This window comes from Capra hircus, chromosome 4, assembly GCF_001704415.2.
Source record: "Capra hircus breed San Clemente chromosome 4, ASM170441v1, whole genome shotgun sequence".
Classification (NCBI taxonomy): domain Eukaryota; kingdom Metazoa; phylum Chordata; class Mammalia; order Artiodactyla; family Bovidae; genus Capra; species Capra hircus.
In genome coordinates this window covers 53,835,458-53,863,390 of record NC_030811.1, presented here as the reverse complement: position 1 = coordinate 53,863,390, position 27,933 = coordinate 53,835,458, and the positions used below count along the sequence as shown (strand labels likewise).

The 27,933-nt window shown below is 42.4% G+C and overlaps 1 protein-coding gene across 3 annotated transcripts in view; it reads left to right on the top strand.

Moving 5' to 3' along the window:
- SCRN1 (secernin 1) overlaps window positions 1–27,933 on the top strand; it is a 64,404-nt gene that overhangs the window by 14,427 nt on the left and 22,044 nt on the right. For 2 of the 3 annotated variants that reach the window (XM_018047104.1, XM_018047103.1), the window contains exons 2-3: window positions 7,669–7,828; window positions 25,399–25,580. In XM_018047104.1, the coding sequence (XP_017902593.1) occupies window positions 7,670–7,828; window positions 25,399–25,580 (341 nt within the window). In that variant the 5' untranslated portion in view covers window position 7,669. Of the gene's footprint in view, window positions 1–7,668; window positions 7,829–10,153; window positions 10,271–25,398; window positions 25,581–27,933 lie in introns of those variants that run through there. The other variant, XM_018047102.1, reaches the window with a different exon arrangement.

The window sequence follows — 27,933 nt, the reverse complement described above, 5'->3', positions numbered from 1 at the left end:
TGACTACAACATGCAGTTCAGGAAACACTGCTTCAGACATTCCTGGGTTCAGTTTTAGGCCTGTAGTATAATCCTGTACCCCCATCCCCACTTCTGGATCCTCATGACTCAGAGATTGCTTCAGAATTGTGCCTCAAAGCGAGCAAGTTAAGAAAAAAAGCCATCAGTCATCTCTTTATTTCTTGAGTAAGCTTTGTTCATTGATTCTGATGCTGGTTTAAGTAGAGTGTAGTTATAGAAAACCCATTATTAAATAGTTATTCTGTTTTCTAAAGCTGATTATAAATGATGAAAAAAAAACTGCACAATAGATTTCTGCATTAGCATGTATGATTGGGAGTTAATTAAAATTTATTTTATTTTTCTTCAGAGAGGAGATTATGATATCTCATAATGCTGGATAAGATAGAGGGAAAGGAGAAAAATTGTAAAGTCAGTCTTTTGTGTCATACATGAATGATTTAGCAGTTTATGAAAATACTGTAAACAGAGACTTCAAAATGCATATTTTATATGGTATATAGATGAGTTAACATCTCAGATTTTTTTAGTGTATTATCTGGTATGTTATCCAATATTATGACAGATAATGGGAACAAAATTGAGATCCCTCGAGTCAGTTTTGAAAGAATTTCATCTCAGGGTCAGCAGAAAATTGACTTTCTAATTGGCTAGTTTTTCTTTTCCTATTTAAGGAGGCAACTGTAGGAGGCCTGCCCGCTATTTGTATAAAAAATAGCAATGCAAATTTGTGTACTCCTTGAGTAATTCTGAATTGGGCAGACTATAAAGGAAAAAAAAAAAAGAAAACAAAATACCAGAGAATAACTATAATACTGAATAAATAATTTGTCCTATCTATAACTCAAATAAGAATTTGCCAGTTTTGAAATTTCTTGTTTTTGGCCTTGCTACATAGCTTAAGGATCTTAGTTCCCCTACCGGGGTTGGTACCTCGGCCCCTTGCATTGGAAGCACAGTGTCTTAACCACTAGACTGCTGGGGAAGTCCCCAGTTTTGAAATGTGGAGATGTTGGGACAGAAATAGAGCCATATTTTTTATTTGAAATTAAATTCCTAAATTAGCAATACTCCCAGGTTTAATTTTTTTAAATCTTTTTTGTGTGATTAAATAAATATAAGTACTTATAGGAAAATCAAAACAAAAGAAAATATAGAAAAAGCATTTAGTGGTCAGGCTACTACTTCTAGTTTTTTTCTATGCATATTTTCACATAGTTAAGATAATTTACTTTGGATCCCTCCTCCACTTCCCCACACCATTTCTCCATTCAATTAAAAATGCTTCACAAACATTTTAATGGTTTTATGGTGTTCCACCATGTAGACATAGCATAAAATTTTAGCCACTTCTCTGATGCTGGACAGTTAAGTTTGGGCTAGTTTTTCACCTGTATAAATACTGATGTAATGCACTATTTTGTGTATAAATCTTATCCATATTCCTGATCATTTCCTTGGAGTGTGTGTATGTGTGTTAGTTGCTCAATCATGCCGACTGTTTGTGACCCCATGGATTGTAGCCCTCCAGGCTCCTCTACCCATGGAATTCTCCAAGCAAGAATACTGGAGTGGGTTGCCAGTTCCTTTTCCAGGGGATCTTCCTGACCAAGGGATCGAACCCAGATTTCCTGCATTGGCAGGCAAATTCTTTACTGTCTGATCCTCCTGGGAAGCCCTTCCTTAGAGCAGACACTTAGCAATGGAATTACCTTCCATCTGCTGTGCTGCCTGTTATGCCCAGAGTCACAGTCCCCAAAACTGAGAGAATAAGACATCCACAGCAATGCAAACGCAAAAGGAATTTATTGCTAGCTCCAGCCAGGGCCCAAGTTTCATCCAACGCAGTGGAGTGGAACAAGGGCCCCGAGTTCTGAATCACCTATACTTTTATACAGACGGTTCTTTGTTTCTGTAACAGCATAGCTGATTGGTTAAACCGTCTGCGCCCGCGGGACTTTTAAACCTCGCATCCCTATCTGGATTGGCTTGGGTCTGGCTTGGGTCTGGCTCGGGCGTGGGGCTACGGGGATTTTTTCTGATTGGTCTAGCTACACTGCCTGCGGGCCTGCCCCTTAGAGCCTGTCCTGGCTTCAGTTTGGTCCTAACACTGCCTCCTCCCTAATGTAGCAACTTCTTTGAAAAGTTGTCTGTGCGCTGGTTCCATTTCCTTCCTAAAACCAGGCTTAGAAGCCTTCAGTGGCTTTAGTGTTTATTATGGGATAGACCCTAAAATCCCTGCCACCTCCTTCAAGACCCAACAGGAACCAGCCTGACTACCTGCCTCTCAGCCTCTTTCCCATTCTCTCTGGCCTCAGCCGCACTGACTTTTCGATGTATTGACTCCTTTCCCTTCTCTAGCCTCAGGGCCTTGAAATCTGCATATCCTTCTTCTGAAACAGTCTCCCTCCCCCAGCCATCTGTCTTTTGAGGACTAGGAAGTGAAATATCTGTTTAGAGGAAGTAGTTAGAAGTTTGAAGAGAAGTGAAGGTATCAAAAGTTCATTTAGGAGGTAAAGAGACAAGCTGACCAGCAATGAGGGCTGCTTTCTTGGTATATTCAGAATTAGGAATGTGAGATTCACATCAAGGAAAGCGGAATTGTCCTCCAGGGCCGTGATCACCTTTAGTCTCTGGAAGAAGGAGCTTGCTTATAAACTCAGTTCACGTGGTGAGTTCAGTAGCCTCTTCCTAACATTTATTTTCCTTGGTCTTTTGAAAGTATCATGCCTCTTCTTTGCTAATTCAGTATAAGTGGGTGATGGCCCTTTTGTCATTAAAATAGGTGTCATTGTGCTAAGTCGATTCAGTTGTGTCCCCCCAGCCTCCTCTGTCCATGGAATTCTCCAGGCAAGAATACTGGAGTAGGTAGCCATTTCCTCCTCCAGGAGATCTTCCCACAAAGATAATTGAAACTACGTCTCGTCTGTCCCCTGTGTTGACAAGAGGTTTCTTTCCCTCTAGGGCTACCTAGGAAGCCCTGGAACAAATGAATGATTTCACAAAGTGCTTCTGGAAACCTCAATGTGAAAATCTTTATTTCTGGGTTTATTGGAAAGTCGTAATGCTGCTCTGTCCAATAGAATTTCTACCTCTCATGTATGGCTATTTAAATTTAACTAAAGTTTGTAATAAAAATTAAAATTTAATTCCTTAATTATAGTAACTACATGCCAATTGTCATTTGAGGCTGGTGGCCGCCATGTTAGACAGTAGAGATAAAACATTTTTGTCATTGCAGAAAATTCTTTTGGACAGCACTGATCTGGAGAATAGACAAGGATCTACTAAGTTGTCTCCGAGGCTAGTCGTTGTGTAGAATGGTCATCTAGGAAAAGCAAATGGACCATTTGCCTTGGCTAGTTTGCTGTAGGCTGTAATACACAGTTTGTTGATTCGTTTAGCATTAAAAAAAATAGACATAAAAATTCTGTTCCTTCTGGCATTCCCAATCATTCCCAAAATTCAGCAGAAAAGCCAGCTTCCCTGCACTTCTGCCTATATAATGGTCACGGTCAGGTGATTCAGATGACTTGTTGACCAAGCAGATGTCCAGGCTGAAGAATAAGTGCTCGTCAGAAAAGCCGTCTGTGTTGCTTGTTTTCTGCAGATATATCTGTAAATTCAAGACCAGTGGATTTTTACCATTTTTAAGGATCAAGTAAAATAAGGTTCTGTTCATAGTTGTGATCGAAGCCAGTACTTTTGACATGGCCCAACAGTTGGGAAGGAGGGGAATTCCTATTGCCTATGTGAACCATACAAACACAAGGAAATGTGTCCTTTCTGCATGTTGTCTTCTTCTGTGTCTGTTTCGCTTTATTTGGCTTAGCCTGCAATTCCTCTCACCTCCTAATTTTAGGAGTCCTCTACAAAGGCATCGTATTACAATTATTGTAGGTCTTTCTTATACACAGAGTCTTGGTTGATCTGTCTGTCCCCTACAAATGTGAAGATAATGTGGTTTTGTGAAAATGGCAAAGATTAAGAGGAGAAAGAACTGGAGACTCGTTATCTTCTCACCTTTTCTTTCGCTTTAAAGGACTGGAGGCTATTTCCCTGAGCTGAAAGGAATTCCGGGGCTTCCCTGGTGGCGCTGTGGTAAAGAGTCTGCCTGCCAAAGAAGGGAGTTGCAGGAGACGTTGGTTTGATCACTGGGTCAGGAAGATCCCCTGTAGTAGGAAATGGCAGCCCACTCCTGTGTCTTGCCTGGAAAATTCTATGGACAGAGGAGCTGGGCGGGTTACAGTCCAGGCGGTTGCAAAGAGCTGGACACAACTGAGCATGTATGCAGCAGGAAGTGATTTTCAGACTTACGGACTCCCCTGCTTCTCTGTGCCCTGGAGAGGGACCTGCCAGAAACACCGCTGGGGAGAGCTCTGACAGTCTGGGTGTGCATGTGCAGACTAACCTGGAGTAGTTTGGGTGCAGATGTAGCAACATTGTCCTTCACCAAGATGTTTCTAAACACAGAAGGTTGTTGACTCTGTAACTTGTGAGCTGCTCTAGTTGTGAGTGAGGGTTGACTTGATTTTAATTGACCTGTTCAATGGAAATTTTTGAAACACTGCTATATTTGAACAGTCAGAACCCAGGTAGCCTCCATAGTTTACAAAATATTTTCTCAAGCCTCATTTCATTTGATATTCATGATAAATCTGTGGGCTGGAGCAAAACATTTGTGGAAAAAAAAACTTAGGCTCAGAAAGGTAAGGTAACTTGCTCAAGGTCACACAGCTAGTAGGTGGCGTTGGCAGGGCTGAGGTTTGAATCCTGGTTGCTTTTCTGAGAATATTGCTTTACTTCACATTTTATCTTAGGTTCATAAAATAAAGCACATTTAAGTTGGGCAATTCATGGCACAAATATGATAGTTGGCTCAATAATAATGTTTGTTGAGTGTCTATAATTCAGAGAGTTGGGGAATGAGCTACTGTAATTGGGTGGCGTAGGTTCTGCCCTCAGGGAGCTTTAGTTGAAACATCTGAAGCAGTACATTTATAGATAACAGAGGCATGTTATCCTCAGACAGACTAGATGCATCAGTGTTTATGGATGCTGAGAAAATGACAGAGTTCTTCATAGAAGGCTTTTTGAAAGAGAGAGAGTTTTTGAATCAGATCCTGAAGGACATGTGCGAGGCTAAGCGAGGGGGACTTCAGTGGGTGCAGAAGCATGGGGGTGAGAAAGAGCTGTAGAGAGTCAACTGCAGTTTGGTGGAGCATTAAGGAAGAACTGAACACTTGTTCATTATTTATTGAACACCCTGCAGAAGGCAGGGCTTCCCTGGTGACTCAGTGGTAAAGAATCCACCTGCCAACACAGGAAATGAGGATTCAGTCCTTGGGTCTGGAAGATCCCCTGGAGAAGGGAATGGCTACCCATTCTGGTATTCTTGCCTGGGAAATCCCACGGACAGAGGAACCTGGCGGGCTACAGTCCCTGGGGTCACAAAAGTGTCATACAGGACTTAGCAACTAAACAACAACAGTAACCCTGCAGAAGACACTGTGTAGTGCTGGGTTTACAGAGATGTGCAAAAGAGACATGGTCCCTGCCTTCATATATTTAAACTTTGGTGGAGGGAAGAAAGACTAATTACTGACCGTTGGTAATAAAATAATCACAGGGCTGTTTTAGATTGTGGTCGTATAGTACAATTGACTGATCAGGGAAAGGAGTACTGTGCAAAGGCTGTGGAGTATTGAGAAACTAGAAAAAGGCCTCTGTCCTGGAGTTGAGAGACTGAAGGGGTGAATTATGGTATGAGATGAGGCTGGGAGATGACATGGGCTTGATCTGCTTTGGGTCTTTATTCTAAGAACCGTGGGAACAATATGAAGGATTTTAAGCAGGAATGACATGATCAAACCTTCCTTTTATTTTATTATCTTAGTTCCCAGATCAAGGACTGAACCTGTGCCCCCTGTGATGTCAGTGTCCAGTCCCAACCACTGGACCACGAGGGGAGTCCCCAAGTCTTTCTTTTAAAAAGGTCACTTTGGGTGCAATGTGAGGAATGTTTTGGATAGAGACTAATAGCTGATATAGCTATTTTATATATATATATATCCAGGCTTACAGATGATGGTGGTTTGGTGCTGGGTAGGAGCAGTACAAGTGGGAAAAATTGGATAGTTTCCGTAGAGATTTCAGTTCAGTCCAGTTCAGTCACTCAGTCGTGTCCGACTCTGCAACCCCACGAATTGCAGCATGTCAGGCTTCCCTGTCCATCACACCAACTCCCAGAGTTCATTCAAACTCATGTCCATTGAGTCAGTGATGCCATCCAGCCATCTCATCCTCTGTCATCCCCTTCTCCTCCTGCCCCCAATCCCTCCCAGCATCAGAGTCTTTTCCAGTGAGTCAACTCTTTGCACGAAGTGGCCAAAGTATTGGAGTTTCAGCTTTAGCATTAGTCCTTCCAATGAACACCCAGGACTGATCTCCTTTAGAATGGACTGGCTGGATCTCCTTGCAGTCCAAGGGACTCTCAAGAGTCTTCTCCAACACCACAGTTCAAAAGCATCAATTCTTTGGTGCTCAGCTTTCTTCACAGTCCAACTCTCACATCGATACATGACTGCTGGAAAAACCATAGCCTTGACTAGACAGACCTTAGTCGGCAAAGTAATATCTCTGCTTTTGAATATGCTGTCTAGGTTGGTCATAACTTTCCTTCCAAGGAGTAAGCGTCTTTTAATTTCATGGCTGCAACGTAGAGATTTAGGAGATTGAATTTACAGAACTTCGTGATATATTAGGTAATGGAGAAGCACATGGTAAGGATAGATTCTGATGCAATGAGATGGATGATGGAGCTGGCCACTGAGACAGGGAACCTTAAGAAGGGACCCAGTTTGGGGAAGATGATGAAATCAGCTTTGGATATCAGTTAGGCTGGGTGTGTGGGTAAAGAACTCAAGGAGAGAACTGAGCTGGAATTATGTGTAGGTAATTGGCTTGTAAATGACATGGGAAGCTCTGGGCATGGATGAGTTTTCCCAGAAAGAGCATTAAATGAGGAAGGAAGGACCAAGCTGTGAAGATATTTAGTGGCCAGGTGGAAGAGAACTAGCCAGCCCAGGAGCAGCTGGAGAGGTGAGAAGAAAGCCTAGAGATGATTGTGTGTGATGTCACTGAGGTAGAGTAAAAATAGATAAAAAGAGAGAGGTATCTTTCAGTTTATTTCGAGACCCATTTCCCCATCAGCACTCCAAAATCTATCACAGGGTAGCTGTGGCCCTCTAGATCAAGAGGCACTTCTGTCGTGCACTGTTTTAAGGTACAGTTATTTATTTTTCTATTGCTGTGACAGATTGCAGTGGGTATGTGTTTTCTGCCTGGAACAATAACCTCCTTTCCTTTCTCCTACGTCATTGCGCTTTTGGCTGTCACTGTGTTCTGTTGCAAATCTGAGCTCATTTAATCCCACAGAGTACTAAGAGTATCTGGTCTCAGTGGCTGTGTAATTCTACTCCAGACACCCCAGCTTCATTTGCCAGCTGGGATCTCCAAAGGAGCTCGCTGCACACAGTTCAACACTAAAACTTAGTTAGCTGGTGAAATATGTCTGAAGAGCTCACTGGTGGAATACTCCACGTTAGGCCCGCTTCCATTCTCTCTCTGGCATCTCTCTCTTTTCAGGATGGCTGTAGCTCCTCCAAGTTACTGCTTTGTGGCCTTCCCGCCACGTGCAAAGGACGGTCTGGTGGTATTTGGGAAAAATTCAGCTCGGCCCAGGGATGAAGTCCAAGAGGTCGTGTATTTCTCAGCTGCTGATCATGAACCTGAGAGCAAGGTTGAGGTAAGTCACGTGTCACTGGCTCTCCATTAACATGTATTTTCTTTCTCTGGCTTTGCCCAGCACCTTGACTTGTTAATGTGGAAACCCATTTACCCATAGAACTCTCTTGTGGGTTCTGTTGATTCCTCTTTCCATTCTTGTTTGTTTGTAGCCTTAAAAACCTGGGTCCAAAGAGAATTCATTGCGATGGCACATGTTTTATAATTAAGTAAACTATTTACCCACTCCAAAGTCAAATCTGTGAAACAAAATATATTCAGAGAAGTCTAGCTTCTACCTTTGTATCATTTCTCTATTTCCCTTTTCTTCTATAGGTAATAATGTTTTGGAAGTTTGGGGATTATCCTTCCATTTAAAAATTTGCATGTATATGTCGCAAACACACTCATATATATATGCATATTTGTCCCAGTTCCTTTGTTCCTTCCTTAGATGAATGGTAGCATGCTATATATACTTTTTTCCACTTTGAATTTTTCAACTGAAACTGTTTTGCAAGTCATCCCATCTGGAGTGACCATCTTCATTCCTCATTTAGAACTGTGTAGTGTTTCATTCTATGAATGTAATCCTAGTTTAATCAGTCTCATATTGATAGACACTTGGATTGTTTTCCATTCTTTTGCTATTACAAGTAGTGCTGGTGTGCATAATAGCCTTGTACACCTGTCACAGTGTCTGGTCTTGGTTTATGTATTTTTATCATGTTAAAAAATTATCCATCAATTCTTATTTTGAATGCTTAAGTACCTGTTCAGTCAATATTTCGGGGGATAGGTGCCTAGAAATGGGATTTCTGAGTCACAGGGTATATAAGCATGTGGTTTTGTTATGCCTGCTTGCTCAGTCATGTCCAGCACTCTGTGACCCCATGGTGTGTAGCCCATGAGGCTTCCCTGTCCATGGGATTATCCCAGCAAGAATGCTGGAGTGGGTTGCCATTTCCTCCTCCAGAGGATCTTTCCGACCCAGGGGTTGAACTCCTGTCTACTGAGTCTCCTGCATTGGCAGGAGGATTCTTTACCACTGAGTCACCTGGGAAGCCCATGTGATTTTGTTATATATTGTTAAATTTCTTTCTGTGGGTGGTGTGCCATTTTACATTCCCACCAGCATTGTAAGACAATGCCAGTTTGTCCATATTCCCAGAGTGTGCTGTCAGACTTTCATGATGGCTATTTTTAAAAATTAATTTATTTATTTTAATTGGAGGCTAATTACTTTACGATATTGTGGTGGCTTTTGCCATACATTGACCTGAATCAGCCACGGGTGTACCTGTGTCCCCCATCCTGAACTCTGCTCCCACCTCCCTCCCCATCCCACCCCTCTGGTTTTCCCAGTGCACTGGCTTTGAATGTCCTGTTTCATGCATCGAACTTGGACTGGTGATCTGTTTCACATATGGTAATATACATTTTTCAATGCTATTCTCTCAAATCATCATGATGGCTATTTTATGTTAATTTTACATTCTACTTTTCAAACTAAATTCTTTTATTTATTGTGTCAGCTTTTATTATTGATTCGCTTTGATTTTCCAGCTATGTTATTATAAAACCTGCAAATACGGATAATTTAATTGTCCTTACATCTCTTCTTTTCTCGTCTGTTTGGCTTATGGCTTGGATTCAGTATTAATAACAGTGGAGAAAGTGGGTATCTTTGCCTTGTTCCTGACCTAAGTGGGGCAGCCTCTAATGCTTCCATATTAAGTAAGATGCTGGTTTTGGAATGGAGATTCATATCATTTTGTCATGTTAGAAAGTGTACATCAGTTCATACTTTGAATGCTTTTAAAAAACCCTGAGAAACAGGTGTTACATTTTGTTAAAGATCAGGAGATAATCAGGAGCTAATCCCCTGTTTGTTTGTTTTTTTACTTTCTATTTAATGATAAATTGAACCATCTTTGCATTCATGGAATAAACTTCTTGGTTATGGTATAGTTAGTTGTATGTGTTTAGATGGTAATTGTTGAAGGATGAAAAATTTAGAGGAAAAAAATTGGGGGCTAATAAATTAACAATCTCTTGCCACTGACGTAATCTCCTTTGGTGTTTTATAGTTTACAAAATAAACCAATTTTTCTGGTGACTGTGCATTTTAAATGGGTATTCATCCATGTGTATTTCATTTTCTCATCTGAATCTCTGTTTCAGCCTTTTAAAAGCATTAAGCATCGCCAGAAAGCAATAGCACTCTACAAGGAGCTGGTTATGCTCGGTGAATTCAGCAGGAGCACTGAGATGAATGGGCAGAGTTGAGAAGGTCATGGCTCCAGTCTGTGGTTGGGGCAGTGGCAGACTGTCTCCCACAGGACTTTGGCCAGAACCACTTGCCTCTGATGTTGCACCACTAACTTGGTTCAGGCTCCTAAACTGCAGTGGGACTTTCCTTTCTTATGGGCAGAGAAGAGTGCTAGGTTCTCTGATGCTCATGGTAGGTTTTCAATGGGTCTTCATTAATGTTTGAATGTCCATGCTGTTTAGATCTGAATGTTTCTGTTTCTGGGACAGTGGGGACTGGATATGGATAAAGTTGGCTTGGTTTGAGCTGTTACTGACCTTCCCTGGCTGCCTTCCCTACATGTTTCTTTTTCCCAGAGAGTCATGCACACTGGAACACTTTGGTTTTCATGTGGGCAGATTTCCTGAAGATGTCTCTAACAAATCCCGTTCCACATGTCCTTCTCACAGTGTGCTGGACACACCTCCATGGAGTGGGGGTGATTATACCCCCCACCCCTGCCATGAATCTTCATGAGTCTTTTTGGTGGCATCAGACAGTGAAACCTGATGGAGGTGATGCTGTTAACCTCCAGGGCTGGGTCATAAAACGATCTGACTTCTGCTTGTCTCCCTCCTTTGGGACTCTAGCCCTAAGTTCCCAGGCACCATGCTGGGAGGAACCCAGCAGATACCATGCGGTGGGGCCCCCATGGAGAACCTGCAACCAGTGCCAACTGCCAGATGTGTGAGTGAATGCCCTTTCAGAAATTCTAGACCTCAGACTCCATGGAATAGACTCACACCATCCCTTCTGTGCCCTGTCCAAATTCCTGATGCATCAAATTCATGAACATAATAAATGATTGTTTTATATCACTAAATTTGGGGGTCATTTTTTAGTAGCCATAGTAAGTACAGTTCAGTTCAGTTCAGTTTAGTCAGTCAGTCGTGTCCGACTCTTTGCGACCCCATGAATCGCAGCACGCCAAGCCTCCCTGTCCATCACCAACTCCCGGAGTGCACTCAGACTCACGTCCATTGAGTCAGTGATGCCATCCAGCCATCTCATCCTCTATCGTCCCCTTCTCCTCCTGCCCCCAATCCCTCCCAGCATCAGGGTCTTTCCAATGAGTCAACTCTTCGCATGAGGTGGCCAAAGTACTGGAGTTTCAGCTTTAGCGTCATTCCTTCCAAAGAACACCCAGGGCTGATCTTTCGAATGCAAAACCTTTTATAAGTATAACTGAAATAAATATTTTAGAAAACTATTTTCTTTTTTGGGACATAGATTAAATGACTCTATCTGTTTTGTTCTCATGGTTACAATCATTTTAGGAAATAGACTAGATTCCTTTCGCTACTTATGAGACATTATGCTCAAATACACCATGTATTTATGGTGTACACCTCAAATACACCATAAATTACGTCCCCTTGCCTAATAACTAAGCGCAGTTTGATACATACCAGAGGTAGTTGCTAGGCAGCCTGACCTTTTTTCTGTTGCATATCTGTGTTCTGAGTTGCCTTGGCATGTTTTCACATCCGTATGCTGCAGGTAAAATAACTTCACAGGTCAAAAACCAAATTCACTGTTCCCATTTCATTTGCTTCTCTTCCTCTGACAGCTCTGTTGTCTGTCATAGAGTTTATTCTAGAAACCAGAAGCAAGCGTTGACCCATGTTTTCCAACTCACCTGTGGATGCACAGGGTCAGAGGCCACTGAGTCTGGTTGCTTCCTTGCCTGTGTCCCCGTCTCCCCACCACTCCCGGTCCATTCACACCCGCCCCCATCTCCTTTCTGCTTTGATCTGCTTAGTCGTGCCCAGGTCTCTTTCCCCTGAATTCTGTTCCCTGCAGGGTCACTGGACTTTTCTTTCCAGATCACAGCTTTGTCACGGCCTCGTTTAAAAATGTTGGGTTGTTGTTTATAAGATGAGAATCCAGGCTGATTGGTATGCCATTCAGAACTCTTCCTGCCTGGCATCCTGTTCACTTTTCTTTCTTTTCTTTTAAATTAATAGCCATTTTTAAAGCAGTTTTAGGTCTGTGGAAAAATGAGTGTAAGTACAGAGTGTTCTCATATAATCCCTCACCACCCCTGCTGCCTGCCTCCCAGTTTCCCCTATTATTAACATTTTGCCTTGATATCTTTTACAGTGGATTAGCCTGTATTGATACATTATTATTAACCCAGTCAATAGTTTATTAAAGTTCACTCTTGGTGTTGTGAATTCTCTGGGGTTTGACAATGTCTAATACCATGTATCCATCTATCATACAGGGTATTTTGAGTGCCCTAAAAATCCTCTATGTTCCAGCTAGTCATCTCTCCCTTCCCCTAACCCCTGGAAACCCCTTATCTTTTCCCTGTCTTCATAGTTTTCCCTTTTATAGAAGGTTATATAGTTGGAATCATATAGTCTGTAGCCTTTTTGGATTGGCTGACTTAGTGATAGACATTTAAGATTCACTGATGTCTCTTCCAAGCTTGATAGAATGTTTCTTTTTTGCTCTGAATAATAATCCATTGCCTGGATATACCACGATTTATTTTTCCATTCACCTATTGGAGGACATCTTGGTGGAATCCAAGTTTGGGCAATTTTGAATAAAGTTGCTGTAAAATTTGTGTGCAGGTTTTTTTGTGCACATAAATTTTTAAACTCATTTGGGTAAAAGTACTTTTTAATGTAATTTTATATTTTGAATAAGTGATAAAATGATTTGGTTCAAAGATTTAATAATATTAAAAAGGTTTACAGTAAGCAGTCTTAATCTCTTCCTCCTATTAAAATTCTCATCTTACGTAATCCTTTTTTCTTGCTCATCTTGTCATTTTTTATGCAAATGCAAATAAATCTGTATATGCAGCCTTTTCTTTTTTCATGAAAGTAGCACATTATATACAATATTCTGAGACTTGATTTTTTTTTTAACATACAATTTCTAGTTTGCAGTTGGCTTTCTTTTGTTTAGTAACATTTTCTAAAGAGTTTCCTATAGCTAAAAGCTTTCTAAAGAGTTTTCTATAGCTGAACATAGAAATAGAGATTATTATTATTCTTTTACAGCTGATAGGAAGTAGTCTATGGTGGAGATATTCCATAATTTAATCAGTTCTCTATTGGTGAATGCTTGGGCTTTTGGCTGGTCTGGAAAGTACAGCCGTGAAGAACATTGTACACAAGCCTTTCTGTACATGGGCATGTATAGTCATTGAACACACTTCCACGTGCAGGGTCACTAGGTCACAGGATACTTTCTTTTTTGGTAATAACTGACCTCTGTTGCTGCTGCTGCTGTTGCTGCTGCTGCTGCTAAGTCGCTTCAGTCGTGTCCGACTCTGTGCAACCGCAGAGACGGCAGCCCACCAGGCTCCCCAATCCCTGGGATTCTCCAGGCAAGAACACTGGAGTGGGTTGCCATTGCCTTCTCCAATGCATGAAAATGAAAAGTGAAAGTGAAGTTGCTCAGTTGTGTCCGACTCTTTGGGACCCCATGGACTGCAGCCTATGAGGCTCCTCCATCCATGGGGTTTTCCAGGCAAGAGTACTGGAGTCGGGTGCCATTGCCTTCTCCAGACCTCTGTTAGGGTTGTACAATTTCCTGCTTACTTTTTTAATCTTCATGCTTAGTTTTCCTTTTCTAGCTTATACAGTAGGCGTCAGCTGCACTGAGCTGCTTCTTGAACGAGCAGCACACTTCTGTTTCTGTGTTCTTTTGCTCTATCCTTTGCTGAGTCTCTCCTTCCCCTCCCATCTCGTCCTCTACTTGGTAGACTCCTATGCGTTCTTCAAGGCACCAGCGCCAATATCCCCCTTCTCCCTTTAGCCTGTCACCCTCCTGGGAAGGTGTAGCATGTTAAGTGTCTTTTTCTTTTATAAATTAATTGAAATTCATAGTCACCTGAAACTAGGCGAATGAGTTCTGGCTCAGGAGGCAGGGGCCTGTGTTCTAGTCCCACCTTCTGCATTTACTGCGTCTTGGACCTTTGAGCCTCTGAGACTCAGTTTCATCATTTGCCAGACAGAGATCACAGCACCCCTGACCCCGCCTTCTTGTAAAGCATGTGTGAGCTAACACGAGAAAGCACTTCGTAAACTCCAAGGAGAACGCTGTGCAGAGAGAGATTTTTCTTTTTCTTTTTCTTCAGGTTTTTTTGTTGTTGGTTTTTAAAAAATTAATTTATTTTTAATTGAAGGATAATTGCTTTACAGAATTTTGTTCAGTTCAGTTCAGTCACTCAGTCGTGTCCGACTCTTTGCGACCCCATGAATTGTAGCACGCCAGGCCTCCCTGTCCATCACCAACTCCCGGAGTTCACTCAGACTCACGTCCATCGAGTCCATGATGCCATCCAGCCATCTCATCCTCTGTCGTCCCCTTCTCCTCCTGCCCCCAATCCCTCCCAGCATCAGAGTCTTTTCCAATGAGTCAACTCTTCTCATGAGGTGGCCAAAGTACTGGAGTTTCAGCTTTAGCATCATTCCTTCCAAAGAACACCCAAGATTGATCTCCTTCAGAATGGACTGGTTGGATCTCCTTGCAGTCCAAGGGACTCTCAAGAGTCTTCTCCAACAACACAGTTCAAAAGCATCAATTCTTCGGCACTCAGCCTTCTTCACAGTCCAACTCTTACATCCATACGTGACTACTGGAAAAACCATAGCCTTGACTAGATGGACCTTAGTCAGCAAAGTAATGTCTCTGCTTTTGAATATGCTATCTAGGTTGGTCATAACTTTCCTTCCAAGGAGTAAGCGTCTTTTAATTTCATGGCTGCGATCACCATCTGCAGTGATTTTGGAGCCCCCCAAAATAAAGTCTGACACTGTTTCCACTGTTTCCCCATCTATTTCCCATGAAGTGATGGGACTGGATGCCATGCTGTTAGTTTTCTGAATGTTGAGCATTAAGCCAACTTTTTCACTCTCCTCTTTCACTTTCATCAAGAGGCTTTTTATTTTTTATTTTTTTTTTAAGAGGCTTTTTAGTTCCTCTTCACTTTCTGCCATAAGGTGGTATCATCTGCATATCTGAGGTTAATGATATTTCTCCCGGCAATCTTGATTCCAGCTTGTGTTTCTTCCAGTCCAGCGTTTCTCATAATGTGCTCTGCATGTAAGTTAAACATCAACATGAGTCACCTATGTCCCCTCCATCTTGAAGCTCCCTCCCATCTCTCTCCCCCTTCCACCCCTCTAGGTTGTTACAGAGTCCCTGTTTGAGTTCCCTGAGTCGTACATCAAATTCCCATTTGTTGTTTAGTCGCTTCCTTCATGTCCAACTCTTGTGACCCCATACACTGTAGCCACCAGGCTTCTCTGTCCATGGGTGGGATTCTTCAGAGAAGAATACTGGAGTGGGTTGCCATTTCCTTCTCCAAAATTTCCATTGACAATCTGCTTTACATTTGGTAATGTAAGTTTCCATATTACTCTTTTCATACATCTCACCCTCTCCTTCCTGCCCTCCCCTACCATGGCCGTAAGTCTGTTCTCTGTGTCTGTGTCTCCATTGGTGCCCTGCAAATAATTTCGTCGGTACTATCTTTCTAGATTCCATATATATTATGATATTTATCTTTCTCTTTCTGACTTATTTCACTGTATATAATAAGCTCTAGGTTTATCCACCTCATCAGAACTGACTCAAATTCATTCCTTTTTATGGCTGAGTAATATTCCATTGCTTATAAGTACTGTAGCTTTTTTATCCATCTGTCGATGGACATCTAGGTTGCGTCCATGTTCTAGCGATTATAAATAGTGCTGCAGTGAACATTGGGGATACATGTGTCTTTTTCAATTTTGGTTTCCTCAGGGTATATGCCTAGTAGTGGGATTGCTGGGTCATATGGTGGTATGGTTCTTGTAAAGCACATGGGAGCTGACACGAGAAAGCACTTTGTAAACTTGAAGGAGAACACTGTGCAGAGAGAGATTTTTCTTTTTCTTTTTTTAAAAATGAATCAGATAGTGCTGAGAGATTCTGTGACTCCAGGTCTCAGTTCCCAAACTCCTAATTTGTAGCATGTGCTAAATCTGCTTTTCAAACTTACTCTGTGTCTTTAATTCCCATACAGTTACACCTGTCTCCATCCCCGTTCTTGTCCCAAGTACAGAATGACGGGTTCTTTTCTACCGGGCTTTTGAGCTACAATAACTATAATGTAACTTTCATAATAGTCTTCATTAGCATACAGAAAATTTTAATTTTGAAGACTGAGAACTTCTCATAAAAACTCTTCTATTACTCAGCCTTTTCATGACATTTTAAACATTGTCTGCAGTTTCCCTAGAAATCTCATGTGAGTGTTGCAGTCCCTGAAGCCCGTTTTCTGAGAATAATCCTGTGGAGAAGGTCACTCTGATTACTCATTGCTGCCCACCCGCCCACACTTCCAGCTGGGCCGTCTTCCCAGGTGGGCTTGCCTTTAGTTCATGCCCTTACCCACCCTTCCCTTCATCCTGCCCTCAGTCTGTCCCTCTGTCCGCCTATCCATCTCTCATCTACTGTTTCTCCAGTTCACTCTACTTGAGATGGAGGAATAAAAAATGGGGTCCTCCAGCACTGAGTTCCTCAGTTTCGAAAATTACACTGGGCATTTTGTTCAGCCGCACAGTTGGCAGATTGGAGCATTTTATTTTGTGCTCTTTAGTCTTTCTTCTGCAGATGCTGGGTTTTTAACAACTCCCATTTTGGTTGCAGAGTAGGATGGGTAAGTTCAGTTCAGTTGCTCAGTTGTGTCCGAATCTTTGCGACCCCATGGACTGCAGCATGCCAGGCCTCCCTGTCCATCACCAACTCCCAGAGTTTACCCAAACTCATGTCCATTGAGTCGGTGATGCCATCCAGCCATCTCATCATTTGTCATCCCCTGCTCCTGCCCTCAATCTTTCCCAGCCTCAGGGTCTTTTCAAATGAATTAGCTCTTCGCATGAGGTGGCCAAAGTATTGGAGTTTCAGTTTCAACATCAGTCCTTCCAGTGAACACCCAGGACTGATCTCCTTTAGGATGGACTGGTTGGATCTCCTTGCAGCCCAAGGGACTCTCAAGAGTCTTCTCCAACACCACAGTTCAAAAGCATCAATTCTTCTGTACTCAGCTTTCTTTTCAGTCCAACTCGCACATCCATACATGACTACTGGAAAAACCATAGCCTTGACTAGATGAACCTTTGTTGACAAAGTAATGTTTCTGCTTTTTAATATGCTGTCTAGGTTGGTCGCAACTTTCCTTTCAAGGAGTAAGTGTCTTTTAATTTCATGGCTGCAGTCACCATCTGCAGTGATTTTGGAGTCCAAAATCACCGTTTCCCCATTTATTTGCCATGAGTGATGGGACTGGATGCCATGATCTTAGTTTTCTGAGTGTTGAGTTTTAAGCCAACTTTTTCACTCTCCTCTTTCACTTTTCTCAAGAGCCTCTTTAGTTCTTCATTTTCTGCCAGAAGGGTGGTGTCATCTGCATATCTGAGGTTATTGACATCTCTCCCGGCAATCTTGATTCCAGCTTTTGCTTCCTCCAGCCCAGTGTTTCTCATGATGTACTCTGCATATAAGTTAAATAAGCAGAGTGACAATATACAGCCTTGACGTACTTCTTTTCCTATTTGGAACCAGTCTGTTGTTCCATGTCCAGTTTTAACTGTTGCTTCCTGACTCGCATACAGGTTTCTCAAGAGGTAGGTCAGGTGGTCTAGTATTCCCATCTCTTTCAGAATTTTCCACAGTTTATTGTGATCCACACAATCAAAGGCTTTGACATAGTCAATACAGCAGAAATAGATGTTTTTCTGGAACTCTCTTGCTTTTTTGATGATCCAGAGGATGTTAACAATTCGATCTCCGGTTCCTCTGCCTTTTCTAAACCTAGCTTGAACATCAGGAAGTTCACGGTTCACGTATTGCTGAAGCCTGGCTTGGAGAATTTTGAGCATTACTTTCCTAGCATGTGAGATGAGTGCAATTGTGCAGTCGTTTGAGCATTCTTTGGCATTGCCTCTCTTTGGGATTGGGATGAAAAATGACCTTTTCCAGTCCTGTGGCTACTGCTGAGTTTTGCTGGCATGTTGAGTACAGCACAGCATCATCTTTTAGGATTTGAAGTAGCTCAACTGGAATTCCATCACCTCCACTAGCTTTGTTCGTAGTGATGCTTTCTAAGGCGCACTTGACTTCACATTCCAGGATGTCTGGCTCTAGGTGAGTTATCACATCATCGTGATTATCTGGGTCGTGAAGATCTTTTTTGTACAGTTCTTCTGTGTATTTTTGCCACCTCTTCTTAATATCTTCTGCTTCTGTTAGATCCCTCCCATTTCTGTCCTTTATCGAGCCCATCTTTGCATGAAATGTTCCCTTGGTATCTCTAATTTTCTTGAAGAGATCTCTAGTCTTTCCCATTCTATTGTTTTCCTCTATTTCTTTACATTGATCGCTGAGGAAGGCTTTCTTATCTCTCTGTGCTATTCTTTGGAATTCTGCATTCAAATAGATATATCTTTGCTTTTCTCTGCTTTTCATTTCTCTTCTTTTCACAGCTATTTGTAAGGCCTCCTCAGACACCCATTTTGCTTTTTTGCATTTCTTTTTCTTGGGGATGGTGTTGATCCCTGTCTCCTGTACAGTGTCACGAACCTCCATCCATAGTTCATCAGGCACTCTGTCTATCAGATCTAGTCCGTTAAATCTATTTCTCACTTCCACTATATAATCATAAGGGATTTGATTAAGGTCATACCTGCATGGTGTAGTGGTTTCCCCCACTTTCTTCAATTTAAGTCTGAATTTGGTAATAAGGAGTTCATGATCTGAGCCACAGTCAGCTCCCGGTCTTGTTTTTGCTGACTGTATAGAGCTTCTCCATCTTTGGCTGCAAAGAATATAATCAATCTGATTTCGGTGTTGACCATCTGGTGATGTCCGTGTGTAGAGTCTTCTCTTAAGTTGTTGGAAGAGGGTGTTTGCTATGACCAGTGTGTTCTCTTGGCAAAACTCTGTTAACCTTTGCTTCATTCTGTATGCCGACGCCAAATTTGCCTGTTACTCCAGGTGTTTCTTGACTTTGTACTTTTGCATTTCAGTCCCCTATAATGAAAAGGACATCTTTTTGGGGTGTTAATTCTAAAAGGTCTTGTAGGTCTTCATAGAACCGTTCACCTTCAGCTTTTTCAGCATTACTGGTTGGGGCATAGACTTGGATCACCGTGATACTGAACAGAAATCATTCTGTCGTTTTTGAGATTGCATCCAAGTCAAGTACTGCATTTCGGACTCTTTTGTTGACTATGATGGCTAGTCCATTTCTTCTAAGGGATTCTTGCTCACAGTAGTAGATATTATGGTCATCTGAGTTAAGTTCACCCATTCCAGTCCGTCTTAGTTTGCCGATTCCTAGAATGTTGACATTCCCTCTTGCCATCTCCTGTTTGATCACTTCCAACTTGCCTTGATTCATGGACCTAACATTCCAGGTTCCTATGCAATATTGCTCTTTATAGCACGGGACCTGATGGATAAGTATGTATCTATTTTTGAAGGCCTCTGAGTCCTGAGGATGCTATGCACTGTGCCTAGGGCCCTGTGGGTAGGGGTGCTGAGGAAGCAGACGAATGATTTCCTGGATCATGATGTTCTGTCTGTGCATGGGTGCGTTTGTGTGTGGATGTGGAATGGGTTTAGGTCTACTGTAAATGGTTAAGAAAGAAAGGATACAACATAATATTCTCCTGCAAAAGACAATGGGTTTCAACTAAAGTTTTCATTATCTATACTTGGTGCCCAAGAGAGTCATTATACCATAACTTATGGAGACAGAATTCTTGATAGCCAAGTCAGGTTTGATACATAATTGCTTTTTGAAAGATTCTCTTATTATTATATAATAAACTTCTCCTCCATTTTTGCCTCCTTTAGACTTCATTATTTCTTTTTTTAGAAAGTTATTTTGAATATTTTTTTTCCCACTACATGAAATTCTGTGTGAGATTAGTATCCTCAGTCAGGTTATACAACTTTCACAATTTGGGGTAGATTTTTGGTAGATACTTTTTTCCTCCTGTCTTCCCAAAGAAAATATTTGCAAGAACAGAAAATTACCAATTAATGGTAGCTGGTGGTGTTATTAGTAACATTGTCTATGTCCATGTCCCTGGTGGGGCAGGGAGTGGGTTCTGAATGTTAATTCTGAAGATTATCCCTTACCACAGGGGAGTACAGTCATTCTGGAATCTGAAATCTGAGCAGACCCATGGTCACTAAGTAGATTGTATGCTTTTCTTCCTATCAGTTTTCCTGTTTTCATCCCTTCAGCCCCAGAGGCAGGGATTCCCAGCCTCCTGTGGAGTCAGAGCATCTCCCTGGCCCCATGGGAGAGTGGCTTGGCCTTGCATCCCCTTTCCCAAGCCTGTTTCTGAACCCTTTGCATTGTCCATCCTTAAAGATCTTGCAGCTTCAGGGAGATAAAAAAGAGCTCTTCTAAAATATACCCAGCATCTTCTTTTGTCTTTGTTTAGACTCCTATAAGCCTTAATGGCACATTTCCCAAAACTAGTCTAGTTGCAGGCAAGAAGACACTGGGATTAAAAACATTAAAAAAACAACCTCAATGAGAATCTCAGTACTGCTTTAGAGTCACAGGTTTTCTGAAACTAAACCTATTTTCCTAAAGCATCCCGTTTTCCCCTACCTTTCTTTCTCCTCCTAAGAAGTCTGGCTGACTCATCAACTCATTTCACAGTGGTTTTCGCTGGCGGTGCCAGGGTTGTGTTCACCATCTGAGTACAGTAGGAAAGGCACAATGGTTGCATTGCAGTAAGTGAAATGTCTATTGTGTGAGTGTCTATTCTCCTTTCATTGGGTGATATCCAGAAATAGTGTGTGTAGGAATGTGCAAGGGTTAGGCGACAGCATGACGCTGATTTTGCTTTTTCATTTTGGACACCATCACACAAAATAATAAAGGGCTTGCCCTGCAGAAGAATTGTCTTTTGTCTTTGTCTCCGGGGCCTTGTCAAGGTTTATCTTTCTATCCTCCAACCTGGTATGTGTCCCCAGGAGCCACCTGAGAGCGACGAGCTCAGTACAGGTAACATCTTGCAAACTTCAGTGATTAGCATTAGGCAGTGCTGACAGTTCTTTTTTAAGTTTGCGTTTCAATTTCTTGACTGTGCCTTGCAGCCTGTGGGATCTTAGTTCCCTGACCAGGGATTGAACCTGTGCCCCTTGCATTGAAATTGCTGAGTCATAACCACTGGACTGCCAGGGAAGTCTCAAAGCTGACATTTAGGAGTATGACTCACCCCTCATCCCCCACCCCTCTTCCGGGCTTGTTGTGTGGTCTTAGCACCCGGAAGTCATGCTAGCTGACAGATTTGTTTTACTAAAGACTGGGTGGGCCTGGCCGTGGGGCAGCAAGACAAATTGCTCCCCTTTTTGTGCAAGCCCCTTGAACAGCTTAATTCCCAGAGCTGAGGCCAGAACTATACCCCATAAAGACTGATATTTTGAGTGGTGAACATTTTCTTTTCCCTTTTTTCCTAACAGAAATCTGGCTGGAAATTTTCATTTTAGAACAAAGGTTTGTTTTGTTTTGTTTTGTTTTTTAAATGCTGAAAGATTTCAGGTGCTTTTGGATTTTTCCCCTCAGAGAAACCTTCTCTGCTACTTCAAACCCCACTTCTCTGCCTCGTTAATAACGTGGCAGTTGTGTTGGTGAATCTTATTTCAGAAAATGACTGCCTGCAGAGTTCAGGTTCTAGATGGCTGACTGAAGTTTAACTCATTACATTGTGTGTAAATGTTCCTTATTTGTGAGATTTGCTCCCAAACTGGGACTTTTAAGTAACTAATCTCTGTGAAACAAATGTTTCTTCCTCCCAGACCTGGGTGTGATTAGTCAGGTTTCAAACCCAGTGAGCTGTGTGAATTGCAGCCACAGAGGGGCCCTTGGTAAGCCAGACTTCAGTGGTCCATGACAAAGATGCCCTGAGGGTGTGTGTTACAGGCTTGCTTGGGCTTCCCTGGTGGCACAGGGTTCCATCCCTGAGTTGGAAAGATCCCCTGGAGAAGGAAATGGTAACCCACTCCTGTCTTCTTGCCTGGAGAATCCCAAGGACAGAGGAGCCTGGCGGGCTACAGTCTATGGGGTCACAAAGAGTTGGACGTGACCGAGCAACTGAACGCACACACGTAAGACTGGGGTGCTCACACACCAGCTCCCCCTCACTGGCTGCCCTGTGTCCTGTGCGGGGATCTAGGGATCAGCGTTCAGCCTGGTGCTTGAAAGGGGCTGATTTAGCTTCTGTGTCTAGTTGGGGATCTCCTTGCTTCCTCACGATTCCAGTTTAGGTGTGAGAAGTGTCAAGTTGGCTGCATGTATTTTGAACTCCCACGAAGACCATATGGTCTTTTGGATTCAGTGTTCAGCACTTTTATCAGTCAGTACTTACGCTTTTGCAGTCCTGTGACTCAGTGCCATCACAGCTCCCCTAAGTGGCAGAGTGGAGGACCTCCCTGAACCGGGAACACATTTTTGACATCCCCACCTTTTTCTTCTCATTCTCTTTATTCTGTGTGGAATACCTCAATGTCTGGCTCAGTTTGCAAGGTCAACTCAAATGCCACCCACTTGATAAAACCTCTGCCCACTTGGATGTGTTTCCTTGCCTCTGAACCTCAATTATGCTCCCTCTGACCTTTGTTACCTATTCATTCATTCATTTATTGATGCCTGTTATGTACCAGATTTGGGATCGAGCCCTCTCTCATTTCTGTATCTCTCATGGAGCTTACATTCTAGCCTGTGGAAATAGCCTACATAAACAGCACATGGAGTACGTAAGTCAATTATATAGTATTTTGGAAGGGTTAAAAAGGAGTGGAATGGGAAAAGGAAAAAGAATAGCAAGATTGGGTTGATCAGAAGTGCAAAGGCTTCCCTCACACCTCAGCTGGTCAAGAATCCGCCTACAATGCAGGAGACCCCAGTTTGATTCCTGGATCAGGAAGATCCCCTGGAGAAGGTATAGGCTTCCCACTTCAGTATTCTTGCGCTTCCCTTGTGGCTCAGCTGGTAAAGAATCTACCTGCAATGTGGGAGACCTGGGTTCAATCCCTGGGTTAGGAAGATCCGCTGGAGAAGGGAAAGGCTACCCATTCCAGTATTCTAGCCTGGAGAATTCCATGGACAGTATAGTCCATGGGGCCACAAAGAATTGGACATGACTGGGGACTTTCACTTTTCATAAGGTGGGAGGAGTGGGAGATGCAGTGCCTGTTAAGCAGACACACCTTAAGTTGGCCGGTGGTCGTGGTCATTTGTGTGTGTGCCTTCTCCTTTGCCAACTGAAGGGACAGGGACTGGGCCCCTCACTGACTTATCTGCAGGCAGCACTTCGCACAAGATGCCTTGTGTGTGATTGGTGCTCTGTAGATAATTGATGAAATGGGAATGAAGGTGTAATCATGAATTTGAGGACAAATAAATAAGCTCATTTCCTATTTTTGCTTTTTTCCTGTCCTTAAAAAAAATTTATGATAAATCTGTGCTTAGGAAGTTGAGATTCCTTCCCTATTTAGTCAGTCTTTTCAAGACAGAATTTGTCACTCGACCTCAGTGGGTACAGGGGTTTTGGAAAGTGTAGATCAATGTCTGGACTGCTTTTTGCATGAAATAAGACAATTCTAACATATATACCTCAATTCCATGTCGAAGAGCACAGAGGATCATAGTTTGTTTAGTGCTTTGGCCAGTTTTTGTTGTCAAAGGATCATTTTTTTTTTTTTAAATAAATAACCATAGGGAACTGAATAGGGGAAAACATTTCAAGAGTATATTTTATTATCGGTTTGCCATGAAAAACTCAAGGGTCTCTTGACAACCTCTGAGTTTAGCTTTTAGTTTACAAATAGTTATCAAGTGAAATAACATTATCCCAGGGCAGAGCAATACCTAATGTGGATTGTGAAGATACAGATGTCACGTGACCAGTGAGTATGCATTTCAGCTCTTACCTGGGGTTTAGCGATTATGGAAAATCAATGCAGAATAGCTTTCTGGGCTGCATTCAGAAATATAACTGGGTGTTGAATCAAAAAAAGAGATCTAAGGCTGCAGTTGATCCAGTGCTTTCAGATGCCCAGTTTAAAATGTAAATGGATGCTGCGGCTGATAGAGTTCTCCCCTGACAGCTAAAAAGCCCTGTATAATTTAAAGCCCTGAGTTCCGCAGCCTTCTTGGGAAGAGGGTGTCACAGATACTAGAATATCAGTGTCAGGAGGCCCCGTGGCCAGCCTAGTTTAGTGCTTTTCCTGCTGCTCCAGTAGAGTCTCCTAGGGGCCCAGTGTGGGGAGGGGAAGGCTCTGAGTGCTTTCCAGGCTGCTGTGTCTACTCGGAAAGGAATGAGCTAATCTAGATAAAGCTATTTCTTTCCAAGTATTTTTAGCCTCAGGATCCTTCCTCCATGCAAACTTTTACCCAAAAGCATAAAGACAATAGAACTGGTCAAAGTGTATTGAGGTGAATGGAAGAACAGGCATGGGACTGGAGGAGGTAAGACACAGCTCTAAGTGGCGTGTACCACAGCTGTAAAAGGAGTTCAGAAAACACCTTTCTGGGACTGTGTCCTCATGGGCTTAGTATGGGGATCAAATGGGGCAGACTGGGAAGCATAGTGGATAAGAGAGTGTACGTTTAATGCATTAGTGAAATGTGAAGTATCACTATGTTTTTATCTTTTGTACCACTAGAGCAATCATGTAGGTTGTCAAACTGTGTTCTCAGGAGCTGAGGAACATTGCAGGAAGCTTAAGGGACCTCTCTTCTGCAGACAAAGCATCTTCCTTTTTATCTGCTTTCTGTGTTAGGCATCTAAGTAGAATTTCCTTTACGGATAGAGCTCTATAACTTTTACAGAGTTTGAAAACCACTAATCTAGAAGGAGTTTTGCAAATTAGTAGGTATGCTTGTTTGAAATGCTGGTGGCCATCTATGCCTTTTAAAATGACCAGATACAGAATATTCAGGGCAGAGACCAGCTCAATACCTGGTACATGAAAATAGACCGCCACTATAGATGTCTTCATTATGCGCTGATTGGCTTGAACTAAAGAGACTGGAAACTGAGTGAGTGGCAAGACTGAAACTCACTGTGGAAACCTTTGAGCTGCTTCGAGATGTGCGGTGTCTTTTAAGTCTGGGTGTTCTCAAGGCCTTTTATTTCTCGGCTCTGTTTGTAATGGATGTGGTGGTTTAATGGAAGTACCAAGGTGAAAACTAAGTGGTACCTGACAGATAATGGCCCTTTCTTTCTTCTGTCTTCATTTTTTAGTGCACTTACATTTCAATCAACCAAGTTCCCAGGACCCATGCAATTGTGATAAGCAGACCTGCGTGGCTTTGGGGGGCAGAAATGGGAGCCAATGAACATGGAGTGTGCATAGCCAACGAAGCCGTCAATGCCAGAGAACCAGCTGCTGAGACGGAAGCCTTACTGGGGATGGATCTGGTCAGGTACTGCATGGTGGCTCTTAGAGACAACCGCTCAAAACAGGTTGGGGTGGGGATGGGCTTTCTCTCTCTCAAACCTCATACTTTGTTATGCAGTCCTTCCAAAGAAGACTTACGCCTTTTGATGTAAATTTGGAGGTGGAGGTGGTGGAAAAAAGAGTAGATTACAATGGAATATTATTCAGAAATAAAAAAAAAATCAAGTGCTGATACCTGCTATACTTGAAAACATTATATTAAGTGAAAGAAGCCAGACACAAAAGGTCACATATTATATGATTCTAGTTACATGAAATACCCAGAATAGGCAAATTCATTAAAGCAGAAAGTGATCTCCTGGGGTTGGAGTGGGGGATAGAGAGGGATTCCTAATAGGTATGGGGCTTCTTTTTGGGGTGTTTGAAATGTTTTAAACTTAGATTATGGTAATAGTTGCACAGCTTTATGAAGATACTAAAGATCATTCAATGACACTTTTAAATGGGTCAATTTTATGGTCTTTGAAATATAATATATAAAAGTAAATAGAAAAAATATATATAAAACACATAAAATATAAAGGAAGAAAGAACAGAAACTGGTTTCCTCCTTTCCCCTCTATGTCTCTGTCCTCTTTTCTCTCTTTTTCTCCCTCCCCAGCCACAGGGTAGTGCATTCATGTTTAATGCGTTAGTGAAGCGCGGAGGCGGACGTGTAAGCTTGGCAAGAGGGAGGTCTCCGCTGGCTTGTTTACTGATGTGTCACAAGCACTAGGGCCGTGTCCTGGTGTGCAGCAGCTGATCAGTGGCCAAGTTTGGAAAGAATGACTACAGTAGAAAGTGGCAGGAATGAAATGACATTCTGAAGTAGTTTCTTTTTTTCCTGAAACAGCAAAATGCAGTGGACTCATGGTATGGTTGAAGGGGGACTGGGCTGGGAGCTGGAGGTCTTGGTTTTCATTGTGGAAACACCATTAGTATCTGTGCCCATCATTTGTTCAGTGTGAGTCCTGAACTGGATGACCTCTAGAGCTTCCCAAAGGGGACATCCTACAAAAAGGAATGGAGGTTTTTACATTTTATAGGTTTTGCAGGGAGAAATTTCACATCTACACAAAGACGTCTGTGGCCCATAGCTTCTTTCACCTGGTGGACAGGTCAGTTTGCGACACTTTTTTGATGCCATGTTGCCTTTATGCCTTCCTCACCCTTCCCTACTATTCCTGGTTATTATTAACTGAGAAGGAGCAGGTCCCCTGAGCTGGAGAAAAGAAGGAAAAAGCCTCATATTTATAATGAGTTCTCTCTTGATCAACAGAGTGCAATGGAGAGAATAACAAATTTTCAGCGTATGTTTTGACAGCTGTCCCAGTAGTTTTACCTCCCTGTTTAAGAGAAATCCTGAAAATGAAGAGTTAGCAGTGGAAAATAATGCCCCTTTTATGTCTCATTTATAACCTTGCATTTTGAGTTATCATTGTCTTCATGGAGGGGATTAATGGAACTGGGAAATATCACCATTTGAACAGTTGATTTCTAAGGGATGACAGAAGAGAATGGTTTTTTCCTTTCTTCAATGCTTCTGACGTATCTTTTCAAGTTCATTAACCTATAAGACAACCAGAGTTATTGAATATGTGCTTTGTGTTACACTCTGTAGGCACATAAAGAAGCTCAGACATTTCAAAGAGATTTTAGTCTGTTTGCAGGGAGAGGACAGAAAATTGAGCAATGCAAGATTTTAGGCCAATTTAAGATGACAGGAGGAGAAATGTGTCTTAAGGCAATTGGAGATTTTTAGCCACCTAAATGGCACAGAATCCCAGGCTCTCAGCAAACACTGCTGGATGTTCAGAAATGATAATGGGCTGCATCCGTTTAGCAATGCTTCAAGGAGATGCATTTCACCTGGGTCTACAAGGCCCAAGGATGTAGACAGAGAAGATATATTTAGCACGTAATTGAGTTTGTGATAGTTACCAAGGTCTGGGACAGTAACACATGTTGGGAGTAGATGACAGGGTAAGTTTAATTGTAGTCATTTAGCTTCAACTCCTTTCCTGGCCACCCATGACCAGCTATTACAATACAAAGACAGGTGGGTGAAGAGGGCCCTGCTGTGTGAGTTCAGGGTCTCAGCTTTACACCAGCCGTGATCAGTTCAGTCACACACAGTCAGATACTGAGGGGCCATTCCATACCAACTGAATCCTAAAAGTGACCCCTGAGCCAGAAGGCCTCCTAGATCAACGTCTAAGTGCCTCCCAGCCGATGGGTGCGGTAGCTCCACATGTTTTCAGAGGGACTTAGGGGCGGGAGTGCGTGCATGCTCAGTCATGTCCAACTCTTTATGACCTCATGGACCCCACCAGGTTCCT